General features: G+C 47.8%; 1 protein-coding gene across 1 annotated transcript in view; it reads left to right on the top strand.

Annotated features, from left to right (window-relative positions):
* The window catches only part of fbxl7 (F-box and leucine-rich repeat protein 7), a 385,933-nt gene extending 368,692 nt beyond the window's left edge, over positions 1-17,241 (top strand). The window contains exon 4 of the mRNA XM_084312953.1: positions 15,720-17,241. Coding sequence (XP_084169079.1) covers positions 15,720-16,456 — 737 coding nt within the window. The 3' untranslated portion in view covers positions 16,457-17,241. The remainder of the gene's footprint in view (positions 1-15,719) is intronic.
* Positions 17,242-21,939: the final 4,698 nt, after the last annotated feature.

The following is a 21,939-nucleotide window of genomic DNA, read 5'->3' as shown; positions in this document are numbered from 1 at the left end:
AGATGAAGACACCCACAATAACACGGTTTCACACAAATACTCGTTTAGAAGAATATTTATTAGCAGCACGAAGATTATCTTACATTACTTTACTTATCAAGATTGAGAATTGCGCTTGTAAGGCGAAGAATTTGCATGAATAGGTCAAGAGCGTAAGTCCATGAGCATATTACGCAGGAGATAATTAATACCACCTGTATCATAAGAATTATATATATGGTACACTAGTAGGGCAGCTGGAGATACTAATAGGGTCCCTCCGGTTGTAGGCCAGCAGGGGAGAGGATTTGTCGGTAGCGAAAGTCTGGGTCAACGAGGAATAAGGAGACTCCAGGTACAGGAGACAGTGCAATAATCTCTTGATCCGCAGACGAACAACAGCTATTCTCCGGTATGCAGTGCCGCATGGAAGAAAGCTAGCCAGCCTCAGGCGTCCTAGAGGCGGGCTCGACGTTGCTCCTCACAGGGTAAATCCCACACAATTGTGGGTGTAGACGATTCTCCGCTCCATCAGCTACAGGACCAAAGCAAATATAATCCAGCCGAAAAGGGCTCTGTAGTCGCCGGTGTAGGTTATCCAGTGTACATATCCACACGGTTCTCGTCTAGGGCTCCTCGGATGACGGCACCAGGTTAAGCCGCCCAGCCTGGATAAGCACACTAGCTCGGTACGATGAAACGTTGGTAATGCTGGTCACTGTAGAACGATAGCCGCACGATACACTATACATAATAGACTATTACTTAATAATAGAATAGGTCGAACTCGACGATCCAGCGTTAAACTCTGACACTTCAGCTATCAATTCGCACGCGGTCTCAAGGCTCTATTTCGGGGCAAAACGGGCCCACTTCACAGCACGTTGTATCGTGGTGTGAGGCTTCAACTTATTGGGTAACAACACTGCTGTATCCACCTGCACCGTATTTATACGTAAGGTGAACAATCTAGTACCAGCCTTATTTCTGTCTCGTATTCTTGCGCAGAACCGGGCATGTCCAGGCATGTCTTAGCGGTGACTTTGAACTAGACATTGGGGGGTATGGCCGTGGCGCCTAGGGGATCGCTTCCAATAGGAGAACAAATATTATGGTCTGTCCTGTACCAGGTAAAGGGATATTCCGTGTATATGTACAAAGAATATACAAGGGATATCAAACGATATACAAATATTATACATGGGATCTCAGGCAATAAATATATATATTCGGTTTAATCTGACCCTTTGTAACAGCCGCCTCCTAATTAGTCCGCACCTAATTAGATAAGCAGAGACAGATTAACCGCCTTGTCCACTACTCAATGTCCGTTGTGAGGAGTAGGGCAATTCACAAAGTCAGTGGGTCATGGTCGTCATTAAGAGAGTCGGGGAGCCTTGGCAACTCTATCAGCCTCGCCACGGGTCGGGTGTATGTCCGCCCCTGGACGAGCACCTCTGCCGCTCCGACCCTTCCGTCGGCACCAGCGATCACTTTGCCTACGCGGCCGGCCGGCCACGCAGCTCGGGGTAGTGACTGGTCTACGATCACGACGACTGTGTCCACTTTTAAGTTGTCCCCGTCCTTGACCCGCTTCTGACGGGCTGGAAGGGATGGTAGGGGGGTTAGGAGGAAGCGGGCCTGAGACTGCTTTGATCTGTGCTTGGCTGCGCCTCCACCTCCTCCGTCTGTTTCTCTTGTTTGCTCTGTACCCCGTCTGAGGAGGGGCCGGTTCCAGCCGCCCCATCAAGGAGTCGCTTGGGGTGCTGGGTTCGAGGTCAGCTACGTCTGGAGCGCAGCTGAGAGGGGTGGAGTTCCGAACTCCCTCTTGTGCCCACGGTTCTCTCACAGGCCTCTCGCTTAATGTCAATAGCCTCTCAATGGGCTGTACGAGGGAGTGGCCGGTGTCGCTCGCCTTTGTGTGTAGGCAGCGTGTAGACGTGGGTTGACTGTCAAGTCCGTAGAGGGGGCCCTGGAGCGTCCACCCCAGTCGGGTCTGAACCGCGACTGGGCATCCTTTGGGTCCGATGTGGGCCGCCTCAATTGGGAGAATGAGGTCCGCGTGGTCGGAGCTGATGAGCAGGGTCGGTGTGGCGCCGTCGATAAGCGGTATAGGTAGTTGACGTAGGTGCACATACTTCGCCATCAGCTGTGGGATGGGGTAGGTGTACTGTGATAGGCCTATGTCGTGGCTGGTGAAGACGTTGGTAATACTATACTGCTTCTCGGGCTGGTCCACCGCTGCTATCTTGAAGGAGACCTTTTCACCCTTTATGGTCTTCTGGTCTCTTCTGATGGTGCGTATTGTCATGGTACCTTTGGCACCCCGCAGGCCCAACTGGGCTGCGGCGGAAGCGAGGAGGAGAGTCTTTTCAGACCCATCGTCCAGGACGGCGTAAGTGTCCAGGACCTTGTCCTCGTAGCTCAGGAGCACTCTGACCAGTTTGATGAGCACTCGGGGGGTCTCGCTATGCTGGTCTATGTGGAGCACTCCTGTTGGTCGGTTGCCTTGGATCTTCTGGAGTGGTGCCGACTCGCGGTCGTCCGAGTGGCACCGTGACTCCCAGTGTCTGCTGTAGCAGTCGGGACAGTAGGGAGCGGTCTGGTGGATCTTTGGTACTGGTGCCACCGCCTCGGCCTGGTACATTACCGTGACGGGCCCACTTTGTTGTCCTGGCGGACGCCTGTTGATGTCATGCAGGACCTCCAAGTGGGCGCCGCCGCACCTGCCGCACTTCTTCTTCAAACGGCACTCAGCTGCCATATGGCTGCGTGCGCAGCGGAAGCAGCGGCGGTGGTCTTTGATCCACTGACTCCCCTCGTCCGTGGTCAGCTTCCCGAAAGTGTCGCATTGATACAGCCGATGTTCCCCTTCACAGTACTGGCATTCAATCTTCCACTCCTCTTTCGTCGAGGGGGTGTTGTGGTTCTTGTGCTGCGGTACTGATTCGGCTTGGTGCATAACGGTCACCGACCGGCGGTTATCATTTGATCCCCGAGGTCCATCTCTTGGGCTTGGTCCACTCCACACGAACGTGTCCAGTCGTAGGCTGCTGACCTCCCTGGCGAGGAACTCAGATAGGTCTAGGAGGGATGCCTCTGGGCCGTTGGGGTCGCAGTGGTCTCTCTGCCGCCGAAAACGCTCTTGTCGGGCGGGAGGGAGCTTCTCTAATATCCTTTCTACATTAGAGTTAGCATACAGTTCGTATATCCCTTTTTCCTTTTGGGACCCCAGCATCCCTACCAGGGACTGTACCTTGATAGAGAGGTCATCTAATGCTCTGTTGTCTCTGGCTGGGGGGAGACGGTCGATGTCTCTTATCTCTTGTATCACATAGTCCCATATGCGTCCATAACGTTGGTCGAGGGCTACTAGAGCCGCGGTGTATGGGGTACTTGAGTTGGAATATGCCAGCGCTATATTATGCGCTCTGGGCACCTTCAGGTGCTTGAGTAAGATAGCATACTTGTACGTCTCATCGGGGACATCGGATATCATTGTCTCTAAGCACATTCGTAGCTCTGTGTACTGTGCTCTGTTCTCGTGTGTGAAGTCCGGGAACGTCGGTGTGCCAAGGTACGATGCCATGGATGGCTGGCACATCGGTGAGCGTTGGGGGAGAGGCCTCCTGGGCGAGTCTCCCCGTACGTGTCGTCGTGGGCTGGTACTTGGTGGGTACCAGGGGTCGGGTACCCAGGTGCTGTTCCTCGGTGCTGACGGTGCGTCAAACTCACCCGTGAGTTGAGTCGGGGGTTTGTAGCGCAGTGCCTCGGGGCTGACGTCTGGGCTGTACTGGGCCTCCTGGTCCAGAGTACGTTGCTGCTGGTCGGCTTGACATTCCTCCTCTTCCTCTTCCTCTTCCTCTGCTAGGTCCTGGAGTCTTCTGTTCAGTCTCTCGGCGACGTAGGCCGGTTCTTCCCGGTTGCTGGGTCTCGTATGGACCGGCCGGGGAGGGGGTTCGGAGACGTGGACAGGATCCTCCTGTTGGCGGGGTCCCGGGTCGCTTGGTCGGGTAGGGGAATGTGTCCTAGACCCTTGTCGTGATGATCTCCGGGAGCTCCGTGCGGAGAGAGGGGGTGTCGCCATGGCAATCAATTTGTCCATCATCTGCGCCTGCAGCCGGTCACGCTCTGCCTCGCGCTGGGCATGGGCGGCGTCGCGCACTGCTTCGCGCTGGGCATTGGCGGCGTCGCGCTGTGCATTGGCGCTGGCATGGGCGGCGTCGCGCTGTGCATTGGTGGCGGCGCACTGTGCATCGGCGCGGCTTCTTTCAATGTTCTCTTCCGTCTGAAGGCGTCTGGTCTCCAGTCTTATGCGGTCGTCTTCACTCCTTTGTTGCGCCTGGAAGCGCTCTCGCTCGGTTGCAGAATGTTCGCGTTCACTGAGGGCTTGCGCTTGGAGTTGCGCGTGAAGGCGCTCTCGTTGGTCTGCAGCTTGTTCGCGCTCGCTCGTCTGTTGCGCTTGAAGTCGATCGCGTTCGGTGGAGGCTGCCAGGGTGGCGATGAATGCCTGCGCTAGCATCTTGTCCGCTTCGCTGGGGGAAGACACCAGCGGAGGTGATCGGCTTCTGGCAGTGCTCGTTGGAGATCCGTTCTCCTGTCGCGCTCCGAGGAGGTCCATCTCCTGGGTGCGCGTCTCTTCTGGTGGTGGGTCGGGTTCCGTCCCTGGAGGGCTTTCTTTATCCTGGAGCTCTCCGGGGACTACCTCGTTGACGTTGGCGGGGGGTAAAGTCATGTCAGGTCCCTCCTGGTCCCCCCCGTGAGCTTGGTCAGTTACGTTAGAACCCACTAGGGTCTCTACTGGCGGGGTCGCCTGTTCGGTAGGGTTTGACATTACTCTCCGCTTTTTCCGCGTTTAACGTCTGTATAAAGCTAGGTAGTAGACTGGCAGCGTAGTCCTCTAGGTAACGAGGTGGCTGCCGTCTGCGCTCCGGGCGATCTAGCTTAGGAGAACCGTTTGTGGAGTGTTCATCATTGGCCATGTTAATATTAATATTATATTAATATTACGCTAATTACCCTCCGGCTCGAAGGACCAATTGTAACTGAGGGGTACAATTCCCTGACTGTATTGAATAAGTATGGTATCATTAAACCACTACTGACTTATGTACATTACTACTGGCCATACAGTACACAGGTATATGAGATGAACACACCCACAATAACACGGTTTCACACAAATACTCGTTTAGAAGAATATTTATTAGCAGCACGAAGATTATCTTACATTACTTTACTTATCAAGATTGAGAATTGCGCTTGTAAGGCGAAGAATGTGCATGAATAGGTCAAGAGCGTAAGTCCATGAGCATATTACGCAGGAGATAATTAATACCACCTGTATCATAAGAATTATATATATGGTACACTAGTAGGGCAGCTGGAGATACTAATAGGGTCCCTCCGGTTGTAGGCCAGCAGGGGAGAGGATTTGTCGGTAGCAAAAGTCTGGGTCAACGAGGAATAAGGAGACTCCAGGTACAGGAGACTCTTGATCCGCAGACGAACAACAGCTATTCTCCGGTATGCAGTGCCGCATGGAAGAAAGCTAGCCAGCCTCAGGCGTCCTAGAGGCGGGCTCGACGTTGCTCCTCACAGGGTAAATCCCACACAATTGTGGGTGTAGACGATTCTCCGCTCCATCAGCTACAGGACCAAAGCAAATATAATCCAGCCGAAAAGGGCTCTGTAGTCGCCGGTGTAGGTTATCCAGTGTACATATCCACACGGTTCTCGTCTAGGGCTCCTCGGATGACGGCACCAGGTTAAGCCGCCCAGCCTGGATAAGCACACTAGCTCGGTACGATGAAACGTTGGTAATGCTGGTCACTGTAGAACGGTAGCCGCACGATACACTATACATAATAGACTATTACTTAATAATAGAATAGGTCGAACTCGACGATCCAGCGTTAAACTCTGACACTTCAGCTATCAATTCGCACGCGGTCTCAAGGCTCTATTTCGGGGCAAAACGGGCCCACTTCACAGCACGTTGTATCGTGGTGTGAGGCTTCAACTTATTGGGTAACAACACTGCTGTATCCACCTGCACCGTATTTATACGTAAGGTGAACAATCTAGTACCAGCCTTATTTCTGTCTCGTATTCTTGCGCAGAACCGGGCATGTCCAGGCATGTCTTAGTGGTGACTTTGAACTAGACATTGGGGGGTATGGCCGTGGCGCCTAGGGGATCGCTTCCAATAGGAGAACGAATATTATGGTCTGTCCTGTACCAGGTAAAGGGATATTCCGTGTATATGTACAAAGAATATACAAGGGATATCAAACGATATACAAATATTATACATGGGATCTCAGGCAATAAATATATATATTCGGTTTAATCTGACCCTTTGTAACAACTGTTATATATTCCATATTGACGGTATAATACAGTAGATGGTTTCTCTGAACATTATTGAACATCTCTGCAGATCTGTGGCGGGGTTCTCTCTAGAACTCCTTGGAAACTCCCACAAACAATGGCTTAGTCGGAAAAAAGTATTGTTGGCGTTATTTATTCGCTGGCCTCCCAAGGTGCAGAGGTGACATTTATTTACAAGCGAAATAACAAAACAAAAATACACTATACCTACAATACAAAATTAGTTCCACAATAATACACAGAACTAACAAAACACTAAGAGGCCAAACTTAATTGCTGACCCCTGATATAACGCATCACTGTGCCTCACTGCATCACTGAGCACAGAGTGACAGCCATCAGACTATATAACGCATCACTGAGCACAGAGTGACAGCCATCAGACTATATAACGCATCACTGAGGAGTGCTACAGTGTAGGTTCGTTTATTTGGAAGTGCATGACAGTAAGGTTAGTTAGGTTAGGGTTAGATTTTTTTATTTAATTTTTTTTATTTCACATAGTGGTTGAAGAAGTGCGTCTTTAGTCGACGGCGAAAGATTGGACGGGTTTCGGCTGTCCTAACTGGGGTGGTAGTTCATTCCACCATTGTGGGGCAAGGACTGAGAAAAGGCAGGTTCTCCTTGATGACCCTCGGCCAGAAGATGCAGAGTGTAGGGGTCTTGAGGGTGTGTAGACCATTGACCGGAGGTAAGCGGGAGCGGTTCCCTTTGCTGCACGGTATGTTAGGTCAAGGGCCTTGAAGTGGATTTGTGCAGCCATCAGACTATACAGGTGCAGCTCAATAAATTTGAATGTTGTGGAAAAGTTTATTTCAGTAATTAAATTCAAAAAGAGAAACTCTCATAGATTATAGATTCAATCATTACACACAAAGTGAAATATTTCAAGCCTTTATTTGTTTTAATTTTGATGATTATGGCTTACAGCTCATGAAAACCCCAAATTCAGTATCTCAGAAATTTTTTATATTACATGGAACCAATAAGAAAATATATATTTTTTATATAGAAATGTTCACTCAGAGGTGACTGGGTGGCGCAGTGGAGATTGTGCTCGTCACCAATGCAAGAGACTCCGGTCTCGAATCCTGGTGTCAGCATTGCCTCCGGCTTGGGCCAGCCGTCATACTAACTCAATTGGCAGAGTTAGAGGGTGGAAGTCGATGGGTGGGGATTGGACGTTGTGGACAGTGACTCCTACAGTCGGTTGGGGGACGCCTGCACAGCAGAGACAGGAAGTGGCGAGGGTAGTGTGAGCCTCCCATGCGTTACACCTCGCCACTGAGAGTCCACGCTGGCAGGTGAAAAGATGTGACAGGCTGCCTCCTTGTGTACCGGATGGGACACGTGATGCAAGGCTTCTATCCTCCCTACAACCGACCAGTGGGGGGCATAGTCGAGCAACGTTAAAGACAGGGGAGGTGAGAATTGGAGACTCGAAAATTGGAATGGGAGAAAAATAGAAAATAAGGAGAAAAAGTGGATAAAAAAATATATATGTTCTTCAGTACTTAGTTGGGGCTCCTTTTGCACAAATTACTGCATCAATGTGGTGAAATAAATGGACTTTTCCACGATATTCTAATTTATTGAGCTGCACCTGTATAACACATCACTGTGCCTCACTGAGCACAGAGTGACAGTACAATCTGGCATAATCTTCCTGGACTTTTACTTTTAAAATCGACATTATACAATTGTACACTTATTATTACTGTACATTTTACTGTATATTTCAGTATATCTTTGGCTGTATATTTTAGAATGTATATACTGTACATATCCTAGAATGTATTATCCCGGACTGTATTTTATTCTTTATTCTTATTTGTATTCTTATTCGTGACTTTTGTTTTTGACTACCTAAATCTTTACCGTGAGCGATCTGTAGTGCTGAATTTCCCTTGTGATCAATAAAGTATTCTATTCTATTCTATGTAAGAACCATGTCCTATTGATAAACTGCTAAGAGCTGAGCTCTCACTACCGACAGATACCGACCTGCAGATCCAGCGGGCCCACAGAGCATTAGCTCAAAAGCCAGGATCCGATGCACCACCTAGATCGATTATAATAAATGTCCTCCAATTCACTACCAAAGAGATGGTCATCAGTAAAGCCTGGCAGAAGAAGATCAAGATCAAGGGCAAACGCTTGTCGTTTGACCATGACTACGCGACAGCGGTGATGCAGAAGAGAAGGGAATACAGCGGCATCAAAAGGGCACTGAAAGGAAAAGGGATTCGGTTCCAGACCCCCCTCGCTAAGATCCGAATCCACTGGGACTCCGGCACACGCACATATGACAGCGCCGAGGAACCCGCACAGGATCTGAAGAAGAGGAAGGAGAAGGAAGGAGAGACACCCGGGAAACACGAGCGAGAGGGAGAGAGAAACAGCCCAACGAGCAAAGAACAGACTGCAGGACATTCAATATACCACCAGCAAATAAATCTCAGGGTGAGAAATACATAGCCTAATAAGACTGGTGAGTTCATTTAACGTGACGTGAGTAGCCTGCCCGAATATGTCTAAGGACTATGGGCTGTATTGTGTTGTTTTGACTCGCTTAACGTTAACGTTAGACGTTCCGAGTTTTTGTTGGATTTAATGCTGACTAGCTGTAAGCTATTCACGTGAGCGCTGAATAGCCCCTTGACCCAAATGTCTGGATGACTTAGTCTCCCTTTTTATAGTTTAACAGACTCCACTTGAGTATTGAAAGACCGACGAGAGTCACACAGGCACGCTGTAGGTAGACTAGACACTTTCTCTTTTATTTTATAGCTCCTTTTTTTTCCCGGGACGTAAGCCATGGGATGGCTGTTTTTGGAAGCCAATTGTTGTTTTTGTTAATGTTACACCTGTTCTCTATGTGTATATGTCTAACTGTTTATGTTTAGTAATGTGTGAATTCCGGGTTGACAGTGTCAGGTTCATGTTGTTAAAGCACAGATGAGTAGAAACTTTAAGGTGGTATCTATAAATGTAAATGGTCTGGTTAACCCAGTTAAACGGAGCAAAGTCATAACCAAATTGAAACGTGAAAAAGCTCAAATTATCTTTTTACAAGAAACGCATCTCTCAGACGGAGCACGAGAAACTCAAGAAATATGGATATAGGAATACGTTCTATAGCTCGTTTAAATCGGGTCATAAACGAGGTGTTTCTATACTAATTCCTAACTCTTTAAATTTTGAACTTATGAAAGAAACTAATGATAAGGAAGGACGCTATGTCATGATAAAATGCAAATTAGAGGGCAACTTGGTTACGCTGCTGAATGTATATGCCCCACCGGGGAGCAACAAAGGTTTCTAAACCTATATACACAACCAGCACAAATAGATAGTGAAGCCACTATTGCTTTCCTGAGGTCTCTTGACCTGCCCTCAATTGGCAAAATGCAGAAAAAAATTATAACTGCAGAAATCACTATAGAGGAGTTAGACAGGACAATATCTAATCTTAAAGCTAACAAATCGCCAGGTAGTGATGGCCTTCCAGCAGAATGGTACAAAGCTTTTCGCCAGGAAATCATGCCATTGCTGTTGGCCTCATTTAACTACATTCTTAGAAAGGGCATCCCCCCTCCCTCCTGGAGGGAGGCGACTATAACAGTACTTCCCAAGGAGGGTAAAGATAAGGAATTATGTAGTTCGTTTAGACCAATATCGATCCTTAATTTGGATTATAAGATGTACGCCTCCATTATCACGAAAAGATTAGAACAGTTTTTGCCAGACCTAATAAACACGGACCAAACTGGATTCATATCTGGTCGCCAAACTCAGGATAACTTAAGACGAACACTAGATATTATGAATCAGATTAAACAAACCAAAATGTATTCAGCCTTATTAAGTCTGGACGCGGAAAAAGCATTTGATTGTGTGAGCCGGGACTATTTATTCTTGGTACTAGAAAGGTTAGGATTCAAGGAAGATTCAATTAGGTGTTTTAAAACACTATATACAAGACCCACAGTCAGAATAAAAGTAAACGGTGATTAACAAATCCAATCGCCCTAGAACGCGGTACACGCCAAGGTTGTCCATGTAGCCCCGCCCTCTTCGCAATTTTTAATAAGCCCAAGCAATTAGGGAAGACCCCAATATAACAGCTATTAATATAAAAGAAACAGAGCATAAGATAGCATTATATGCGGATGATGTCTTAATTTACTTAAAAAACCCTAGTCTGAGCCTCCCTAGACTAATGGACCTTATTGAAACCTATGGTCAACATTCGGGATACAAACTAAATATAGGAAAAACACAGATACTTACATATAACTATACCCCCCCAAGAGAAATGAAAATTACAATTTAAATTGGAACATGAAGTCCATAAAATATCTGGGAGTAAGGCTGACTAAGGACTTAACAAAATTATATGAAGCAAATTACCAGCCCCTAAACACACAAATTAAAAAATATATAGAAAGATGGTCATTAGCCCCCCTGGATTTCACCTCCAGAATAGACTCAGTAAAAATGAACATAGTCCCTAGACCAGGGGTCAACCTTTCTGCTGCCAAGGCACCCCTGTGTTCAATCAAATATGCCAGGGCAACCCTACATACGATAAAGACTTTTCCGGTCCTGTCTTTTTTGCTACAATGATGACAAAAGTGCTTGCTTTCAAAATAATGTTTATTTAAGAAACCGGGAAACACATTTGTGTGTATATGCCTATATAATGCATAATTAACAGGTGTTTCAGGTCTAAATGGCTTAGTACTGTTGACATTACACTGCTTGTAGTAGTAAATCAAATACATATTTCTTATATATATTTCTTTAAATAGAATTACAGACAATTATCACTAAAGTGCTATCTGTTGCAGCTGCACACTTTTGTATAAAAATAGCATAAGTGTGACCATTTCTCAAAAACTGAAAATCATGTATTTTTTTTTAAATACAGAAAAGGATCACTAAAGTGCTATCTGTTGCAGCTGCACTGTTCTCCATAAAAATAGCATATTTGGATAAGTTTGACCATTTCTCAAAAACAGAAAATCATGTATTTTTTTTAAATACAGAAATGGATCACCAAGTTACTGTGAGGTTCGCCTTTTCCCTTGACCTTTAATTCCCTGTTCTCCTCACCTCACTAGCCCCCACCCTCGCGTTCGTTTGCTCTTCAGCAGCCACACCCTTGGACTACCTGTCATTATGTGTTTGATTGGTCTGGTGCCGAACACACACTTCTAGTTTCAAGTATCAATTACCTTCACGCACCTGACGTGTATTCTAATTAGTTCCCCTTTGGGCTTTAAGTACCTCGCTCTTCCCCTCTGGCCTTGTCGGGTCGTTCCGTATCATATCGCTATCACCAAGACTCCTTCGGGAGGTTCTCTGTCTAAGGGCTCCTACGGGAGTTTCGGTTTCTGTCTGTTATGCTGTTTTCATCTCCGGCGTGAGATGCGCTCAAGCCTTCGCCTCCTGTCGCTGTTTGCCTGGAAGGAGACACTGGACTGCGCTCTCTAAACTTCCACGGGAGGTATTCCAGTGTTCCACTTCAGACCTCCGCGCAGCAGACGTCCAGACGCGCATCCAGACCTCCGCGCAGCAGACGCCCAGACGCGCATCCAGACCTCCGCGCAGCAAACGCGCTCTTCACTCCAGACGCGCATCCAGACGCGCATCCAGACCTCCGCGCAGCAGACGCGCTCTTCACTCCAGACGCGCATCCAGACGCGCATCCAGACCTCCGCGCAGCAGACACGCTCTTCACTCCAGACGCGCATCCAGACGCGCATCCAGACCTCCGCGCAGCAGACGCGCTCTTCACTCCAGACGCGCATCCTGACGCGCATCCAGACCTCCGAGCCAGACGCGCTCTCCGAGCCAGACGCGCTCTCCGTACCGGCGCGTACTCCAAACAGCCGCGCACCACTCAGTATTCCGCTTGGACAACCCGTTCCCCGTAGCGACGCGCTCGCCCTGTTTGATCCTGCTCTCTTTACGCACAGCGCCTGGGTGAGTTTTGCAAGACTGTCTTTTGACCCTATCATTTTTCGTGTGTGTTAAACACTGAAGAGATCCTGCTTTTGTTCAGACTGTCACTCACCCTGTGCCTGCTTTTTGGATTGTTCATTTGGGATAATATTTGCTTGAACATCGCTCACTGTGTGTATTCACACCGAAGATATTATCACTTGGATTATTATTGGGACTTCGCTCACTGTGTGTATTCACACCGAAGATACTGTCACTTGGATTATTATTGGGACTTCGCTCACAGTGTTTATTAGCACCGAAGATTCTATCACGTGGATTTGTGTTGGGACATTACTCACAGTGTGTATTTACACCGAAGATTCAGTCACTTGGATTACTCTGTTTTGGGACAAGTCACTTCTCCTGTCACCGGCTCTGTTCCCAACTGTACTCTGAGCTAACCCGCTCCCTCTCTCCCTCTCGGTCCCGCTTACCACCTCGGAGAGCTGCCGAGAGGAATCTGCAGAGTGGCTCTGACGTCACCGTCTGCTTCCCCAGACGAACCTTCCCGGGAGAAGCTGCAGAGCAGCAACATTCTTCTAATGCTTGTATCCCAGGCTTTGTCTGTTTTCTCTGTCCCTGTTTCCCCACTCTAGTCCCCCTAGTCCTCCCTGTCCCCAGCCCGCCTCCGCGGGCCTCTGTCCCTGTTTCCCCTCTCTAGTCCTCCTAGTCCTCCCTGTCCAGTCCTCCTAGACATCCTAGTCCTCCCTGTCCAGTCCTCCTAGTCCTCCTAGTCCTCCCTGTCCAGTCCTCCTAGTCCTCCCTGTTCCTGCCTGTTTCCCTTGCCCTGGCCCTGTTCCCTTAGCCTTCCCCTTAGCCAGCTCGCCTCTTAAAGGCACTGTGCCTATTTTCCCCTTTCTTGTTTTCCAGTATTTTGTGTTCTCCCTTAAAGGGACAGTGCCGTTTTCTGTGTGTTTCAATAAATGCCCAGTTCTTGGCTTACTCTCATACCTGTCTTGTGTTGTGCGATTGGGGTCGGTTACAAACCATAACAGTTACCATTTCTCAAAATATATGAATAAATACAGAAAATAAGCACTCGTTCACTCAGTGGACATTTCTAGCTCAATGCGAGGTCTGCTGCTGGCTAATAATATGTCAATACGTGGGGAGATCTTTGACAAGGCAACACGCATGTCATCCTCAAGGCTCAACTTGGCCCTATATTTTGTTTTCAGAGCTGTCATGGATGAAAAGCCAGCTTCACATGTGGTGCTGAATGGTATCAACACCTTAACTGCTGCATCATGAGATACTTGGTACTCAGCACCACACTCTGAAACTAGCTCTCCAGGTGGTATCAGATGATATTTCAATTAGTTCTTCCAAGAGTTTGGATGGAGATGTGTCAGGAAGCTTTGTCTCAATGTTGTCTGTAAAGGTTTTTTTATCCAGAGTAACTTGGTGATCCTTTTCTGTGTTTTATTAAATAATGATTTTCAGATTTTGAGAAATGGTCAAACTTATCCAAATATGGTATTTTCATGGAAAACAGTGCAGCTGCAACAGATAGCACTTTAGTAATAATTTTCTATAATCCCCTGTTGAGAACCGCTGCCCTAGACTACTATATATTTTCCAGTCCTTGCCGGTGGAAATCCCTGCTAAACAGTTTAACGAGTGGGACAGGATGATTTCTAGATTCATATGGAGCGGGGAAAAACCGAGAATTAGGTTCCGTACACTCAAACTCCCTAAAGAGAAGGGAGGCATGTCCCTCCCAAATCTGAAGGAGTATTATTATGCAGCGCAAATAAGACCTTTGGTCTGTTGGTGTGAAAGGGACTACGAAGCGAAGTGGAAGGACATTGAAGTGAAATCAATTGATATACCACTCTAGACAGTAATTGGTGATAGACAGCAGGCCAAGACCCTATATAGAAACTTAAACCCATTTATTGTACACACCCTACGGACATGGTTCAAAATTGTGAAACAATTCAAGTTAGAAAAAAGGATTAGGATCTTGAGGTGGTTTGCCTTCGAATTAGGATTTAAACCAATAATGTATGTTCAAACATTTAAGGAATGGGCTCTCAGCACAATGGTAGAGAATGGAGAACTTGTGAGCTTGTGAGATACATACGGTTTGGATAAACACGACTTCTTCAGATACCTACAACTACGCCAGTACTTTCTAAAAGAGGTAAAAATGTCTGAGCCCAATACCCCAATAGACAGTGTTATTCAGATATTCTTTCAGGCATACAAAAACAAGATGAGTAAAACTGTGTCAAAATTATATAATAGCTTTGTTCAGGCCAGAACTGACTCCACAAGTTACATACAAGACAAATTGGGAAAATGAGCAGAACTCAATGTAGCTTGACTAATTCAAAAACATGGAGAGAATTCTGCTGGAAAAACTTGACTAGATTCTTCATAACTCCCAAAATCAAAGCCCAACCTTTTTTGAACCAAGATTTAATTTACCACTTAGCCGAGAGCTACCAGCCAAAATTGTATATTGTAAGCCGTCATTTGAGGCTTTATAAAATCAGCATAATGACCACAAATCTGTCAGTGCCGAGTCCGACCTCATCTTAAATAACAAACAGCATTGCTTGTTGTTGTTAACAAGGAGAGGCAGAGTTGATTTTGAAAAAAAAAAAAATATTATAATCGAATTTTATTAATCGAGATCTACTTGAAATCAGCCCGCGATCTACCTGTCGATCGCGATCGACTGGTTGGGCACCACTGGCATAGAGCAACCATGTTGGAGACAGTGCGGCCAGAGGGAGGCAAACCACTCTCATATCTTTTGGAATTGTCCAGGTATTCAACGTTATTGGCAAGATGTTTACTCCACCATGCAGGTTATATTGAATTTTAAGATACCGGAGACCTTCTCCTATTTGTACCTGAGGAATTGGTAGGAGGAGACAGATATTTGATACAAATATTTTTAGCAGCAAGTAAGAAAGCGATCACACGTCTCTGGTATCAACAATAACCTCCAACAAAAGAAAAATGGTGGCCATTATAGGTGAAATATACACAATGGAAATACTTACTTTTATTCTCAGATTACAGGAAGAGAAAGGTTTGAAGTACTGGGAAAAATGGGACTTTTATATGTTAATTACGACAACCAGTGGATGATGTATAGTTGTAAAGAATATTCACCATAACTATAGGGAAAGTAAGAGAATTGAGAACTCAGCATGTGAAAAGTATATTTTTGTAAAGTGACACTAATAATGCAGCCCGGGATTGTGTTTTTTTTATGTCTTGTTGTTTGTGATTGTTTGCTTATTGTGAAAAACAATAAAAATAAAGTTATAATTTAAAAAAAAAAAAAACCATGTCCTCTGCTGTCGTCCCGTCTACAGGATGCTCCAAGGTGACGTGCATCAGCCTGACCCGGGAGGTGTCTCTGAAGCTGTCTCCGATGCACGGCCAGCAGATCTCTATCCGCTATCTGGACATGACCGACTGCTTCTCCCTGGAGGACGAGGGCCTGCACACCATCGCCGCGCACTGCACGCAGCTCACCCACCTCTACCTGCGCCGCTGCGTGCGCCTCACTGACGAGGGCCTGCGCTACCTGGTCATCTACTGCCCCTCGGTGCGCGAGCTCAGCGTCAGCGACTGCCGCTACGTCGGCGACTTCGGCCTGCGCGAGATCGCCAAGCTGGGCGCTAAGCTGCGCTACCTGAGCGTGGCGCACTGTGGCCGCGTCACCGACGTGGGCGTGCGCTACGTGGCCAAGTACTGCGTGCGGCTGCGCTACCTGAACGCGCGGGGCTGCGAGGGCCTGACGGACCACGGCCTGGAGTACTTGGCCAAGAGCTGCGCCAAGCTCAAGTCGCTGGACATCGGGAAGTGCCCGCTGGTGTCAGACGCCGGGCTGGAGCTGCTGGCGCTGAACTGCTTCAACCTGAAGCGGCTGAGCCTGAAGTCGTGCGAGAGCGTCACGGGCCGCGGCCTGCAGGTGGTGGCGGCCAACTGCTTCGACCTGCAGCTGCTCAACGTGCAAGACTGCGACGCGTCACTGGAGGCGCTGCGCTTCGTCAAGCGGCACTGCAAGCGCTGCGTCATCGAGCACACCAACCCCGCCTTCTTCTGAGGCCAGGGAGCGGGGGGGGAAGAGCGATCACACTAACCCCGCCTTCTTCTGAGGTTAGGGAGTGGGGGAAAGAGCTAGCATACCAACCCTGTGTTCTTCTGAGGCCAGGGAGCGGGGGAAAGTGCGAGCATACCAACCCTGCGTTCTTCTGAGGCCAGGGATCGGGGGAAAGAGCACACCAGCCCTGCTTTCTTCTGAGGTTAGGGAGCAAGGGAAAGAGCGAGAAGACCAACCCCGCCTTCTGAGGCCAGGGAGCAGGGAAAAGAGCGAGAAGACCAACCCCGCCTTCTTCTGAGGCCAGGGAGCAGGGTAAAAGAGCGAGAAGACCAACAGTGTTTTTACTACACAGACACACGTTGTCGTTAAAACTGACTTCATCCGTGAGAGTTGCCTCTTTAAACATTACGTTTTTTTAAGTTATTGTTTTTTTATGTCCTTCCCTCACAAACTGTCGTCCACGTCAGACTAGTTATGTATAGTATTCTATATCTAAAGGGATGCATTTCAAGCAGATTACAGCTAGAATGATGCAATAATAACACAGTCTTGTTTTTTCACTTGGATAAAAGAGGAACATTATTAAAGAATGCAGCTTCAGGGGCCTTTTCAGTTTGTTTCTCTGTCACGTCTTGGAATGACGAGCCAAAGGCTTTTGTAATTCCACAGCTATGAATAATGATTCATCTGTGTCAAAGGTTCACATTATGCCATTCTCCTTCTGTGTTCTGTGGTAAAGAAGGGTTATGTGTTGTCAAGACAATCTCAATATTGACCACCGCAACACTTCCGGGATTCTGAAATCATGGGAGAGAGAGCGGGGGGGGGGGGGGGGGAATTAATGAATGTGGACGAGAGCCTTGACATTATGTGGTTGTAGCTACGGCCAGGGGCGTAGCTGTATATTCTGGGCCCCATGAAAGAATGTATTTGTAGGCCCCCAGTGAATGCGAGCGCGTGTAAGCGTGCAAAGAAATATTTGTTTGGCCATTTATTTATTGATGAAAACGCATAATATGGTTTTTACCTATACATTCAGATCAGCAGTTCAGCACCTGCACTGTTGGTGGGTGAGCCTAGTAAAGGATGTCGCATTGCGTTCATCTTCAATGAATGGACCAATGCAATAGTCTACCAAAGCCCCCCCTCTCTCTCTATATATCTATCTATAATATTATAATTTTTTGGCCCCCCCCCCCAGTGCTGGGCCCTTGGAATCATCCTAAGCTACCGCCCCCAGCTACGCCCCTGGCATGATCCAATAGACTTTTATACGCCTGAGTCTCCTGAACACGGCACAACCAATCCCAAATCGATCGGCACTTTATCGACCAAGCTATAGTCACTTTTCCGCACCTACTCCCGAACTACACATGCGCAGATTGCCCACGAAGTCTAGGTTTATCAATCTGCGCATGCATAGTTCGGGAGTAGGTGCGAAAAAGTTACTATAGCTCAGCCGAGAAAGTGCCCATCGACATGGGGCTGGTCGCGCCGTGTTCAGGAGACTCGGGCGTATAAAAGTCTATTGGATCATGTCGCCGTAGCTACAACCACATAATGTCAAGGCTCTCGTCCACATTCATTCATTTTCTCCCCCCGCTCTCTCCTCCATGAGCTCAATGTAACGCGGAAGTGCAGTGGTCTATTGCACAAGTTTTCTGAGCTTGGGTTTCAGGCAAAGATTTTAAACGTCTTCAATCAAATGTTTACATGAAATGCCATGGATCTCTTGCATCTGTTTTTTTAAAGTCCAGGATTTGATTTTAGTAGAAGATATCAATATTAATTCAGTGCCCAAGTGCCATTTGATAATTATTATGTACAGCACGACAATGCGTATGCTCAGACAATTTCAATAATTTCATTGGTTTTGTTTAAAACAGCAATGAAATAAAATATTCAATGTTTTTACGGCTGATTGGAATGTCTCTTGTTTCTCGTGTGGATCAACAGTATTACACACAGGACCACTTTGGTACACAGGACTAACTAAATTAAGATAAATGATAGGGTTAACTAATAGACCTCTAACAGGAAGATGCAAAAAACTATAAACAAATCCATCCCCACATCATAACCTGTCTCCATAAAAGCAACTAATTTGAATGAAACGAACAACAATCCAAGGTTTGATCAACCTGAATGGATTGGCCAACTCTGACGAGGGCGTATGATAATGCGGTATACTCAGACATATACAAAAAATATATATGAGTATACCTCTGGCCGAAACGTCTGTTGACTCAGAGTACATCACTGGACGAGTTGTTCGTAAATTGCCACCAAAAATACTCTAACTGTTGTGAAGGATCAGATTAAACCGAATATGTATATTTATTTATATATATTTAATTGTATTTGTATATCGTTTGATATCCCCTGTATATTCCTTGTACAATATGCATTGAATATCCCCGTTTCTACTAAACAGCCCATAATAGTTTCATTCTACCATTGGACTAGAACCTGGCGCCAGGTTGCCATACCCCTAGGTTCAAGTTCAATCGTGCCGCCTAACATGTCGAGGCAGCCCCCGGTTCCGCGCAGTAATATGCCGGGCGAAATACGTGTGGTACTATTTGTTCATAGCGCATATATATATGACGCTCGTAAAGTAGAACTTTATTTTAGTCCAGTTCTTTACCCTCCAACAGAGTGACAGACGCAAAAGCCTCCCCACGAAGCACGTGCGGTGTAGTAGGGCCTACTTGGCCCAGAATAGGCATTGAGATATCGTGTAGATTAATAGTTGAATGGTCATAGTTTGGCACCATACCGTCGAGTTGGACGTATTCTATTAAGCTAATAATAGTCTATTTATGTATGGTGCATCGTTCGGTTCGAGTTCTACAGTTATCAGTACCCCCATCGTTCCTGACGTTATCTGGACGCTTATCCAGGCTGGTCAGACCCCTAGTGGTGATTGCATCCGAGGAGCTCCGGGTCAAGAGCGACTGGACCTGTATATTGGATTACTCTACCCGACGACGGCGAGCCTTCCACGGCTCTTGGATTATGCTTTATGTGCTTTGATTATTCCATGGATAAAGGCCAACACTGTCGAGTGTTGGAATTACCCCCCGGAGAGGACTACAGGTGAGGCGGCGCTCTACACGTGAGGTCGCACCACGTCTCTCCGTTGTGGACCGGCAGATACCGTTCCACAGAGGGTCCAGCTGTGTTCGTCTACGGCCCCAGGTTCTGTGGGCACTGGGTCTAAGACTTTGGATTCTCCCAAGACACCGTCGGCCAGATGGGATACCGCCAGCGACTTCTCTAACCCCCCCCTCCTACTGTCTTACAACCAGCGGGACCCCCCCCCCCCCCCCTTAGTGTATCCAGCTATAATTATTTAAGTACTATCGCTATCGTTTCCTAAATATTCCAGGTTGTATACTTACTCCCTGCGCAACCAGAGATTGGACATTCAATGTTGATTTACCTACGAATACTCATTTGCCATAAAAGTGCATACTTAACATTTCAAATCATAAATGTAATTAAGTGAATATTGTGTACACCCTTTGCTGTATTAAATATTCGATTTGGTCCATTTGTGTTGGTTCGTTTCATCAGGTGGGAAAGTGTTCATCATACTTATATCTTGTACTGGGTGGCCAGAAGTTAAAGTACATGAGGTAGTGGTATTAAATATCATATCTAACAATACAGTCAGGGAATTGTACCCCTCAGCTACAATTGGTCCTTCGAGCCGGATGGTAACTAGTGTAATATTAATATAGTGTTATTAATATCGAAATGGCCTATGATGAACACTCCACGAAACGATCCTCCTAACCTAGAACGCCCGCGGCGCAGACGACAGACACCTCAGTACTTAGAGGCTTACACTGTCAGTCAACTACCTAGCCTTCGACAAACGGTAAACGTAGTAAAAGTAGAAAGTAAAATTATGTCTGACCTTAACGACCAGGTTTCCCCGACCACAGAGGCCCTAGTAGGTCCTAATGTAACTGACCAAGCCCACGGTGGAGACCAGGAGGGAATTGACATGCCTTTACCCCCCGCCACTACTAAAGAAGTAGTCCCCGACACGCCCCGGGAGGAAGACAACCCTACAGAGAGAGAACTCTGCACGGAAGAAGAAGAGGAGAGCGCCGAGGAACTAGAGCTCCAGGACTCCCCAACGAGTACCCCCTGGAGCGGTTCACGCAGGAGCGGCTCACCTCCACTACCGCCTTCCCCCAGCGAAGCGGAGAGGATACTACAACAGGCGTTCCTCGTCAGCCTGACAGCCTCTACCGAACGCGATCGGCTCCAAGCACAGACGCTTAGCGAGCGCGAACGTCTCCAAGCCCAGGCGACCAGCGAGCGCGAACACCTCCAAGCACAGCAACGGAGCGAAGAACAGCGCACAAGTCTGGAGATGAGACGCTTCCAGATGGAAGAGAATATGGCAAGAGACCGCGCCGCCGCCCAGCGCACCGCTGCCGGTGCCCAAAGAGACGCAGAGCGCGACAGACTACAAGCGCAACTGATAGAGCAGCTGATCAAAAGGACAACTCCCTCTCCCTCCGCCAGGGGCTCAAGGAACTCGTCGAGACAGCAGTCAAGAGCAGTGTCACCGCAACGAGCAAGCGACCCTGAACTTGACCAACAGACCGAGTCTAGACCCCCCGCAGACCCCCTTCCCATACCGGTCCAAGCGAGACCCAGCTACAAGGAAGGAGCGGCCTACACTGCGGAGAAGCTAAATAAACGATTACAAGATCTGGAAGATTTGATAGAAGAAGAAGAGGGAGAAGAGGAGAACCAAGCCCGACGACAGCACAGTACTCCACCGGACCAGGAGGTCCCATACAGTCCAGGCTATACCCCCGTGGCGCTGCGCTACAGACCCCCGACTCTATTTACGGGTGAGCACGACGCACGACCAGCCCCGAGGAACAGTACCTGGACCAGCGGGCCATGGTACCCTGCCAGTACCCGCCCACAGCGAGGCGCAAGAGGGGACTCGCCCAGGAGGTCTCTCCCCCAACGCTCGCCGATGTATTCGCCATCCACGGCGTCATACAACGCCACGCCAGCAATCCCAGACTTCGTCTATGAGAGTCGAGCACAGTACACGGAGCTCCGGATGTGCTTAGAGACAATGCTGGCGGATGTCATTGATGAACGCCACAAGTATGCAATATTATTGAAGCACCTGAAAGTACAGCGAGCACACAATATAGCGCTAGCCTATGCTACCTCCTCGACCCCATACACAGCGGCCCTTGCAGCGCTGGATCAAAGATATGGACGTATATGGGATTACGTAATCCAGGAGATAAGGCATATTGACCGCCTACCCCCAGCCACAGACAATCGCTCACTAGATGACCTGTCAATCAAAGTGCAGTCCCTGGTTGGGATGCTGGGAGCTCAACGGGAGAAGGGCAGGCATGAGCTGTACGCCAACTCTAACGTTGAGAGGATTTTGGAGAAGCTGCCACCCGCAAGACAGGAGCGCTTTCGGCGGC

Source organism: Notolepis coatsorum (genome assembly GCF_963971535.1).
Source record: "Notolepis coatsorum genome assembly, chromosome: 4".
NCBI classification, from domain to species: Eukaryota; Metazoa; Chordata; class Actinopteri; order Aulopiformes; family Paralepididae; genus Notolepis; species Notolepis coatsorum.
Note: the sequence above shows the minus strand (reverse complement) of the source record. Positions and strands in the feature narration are given on the sequence as shown.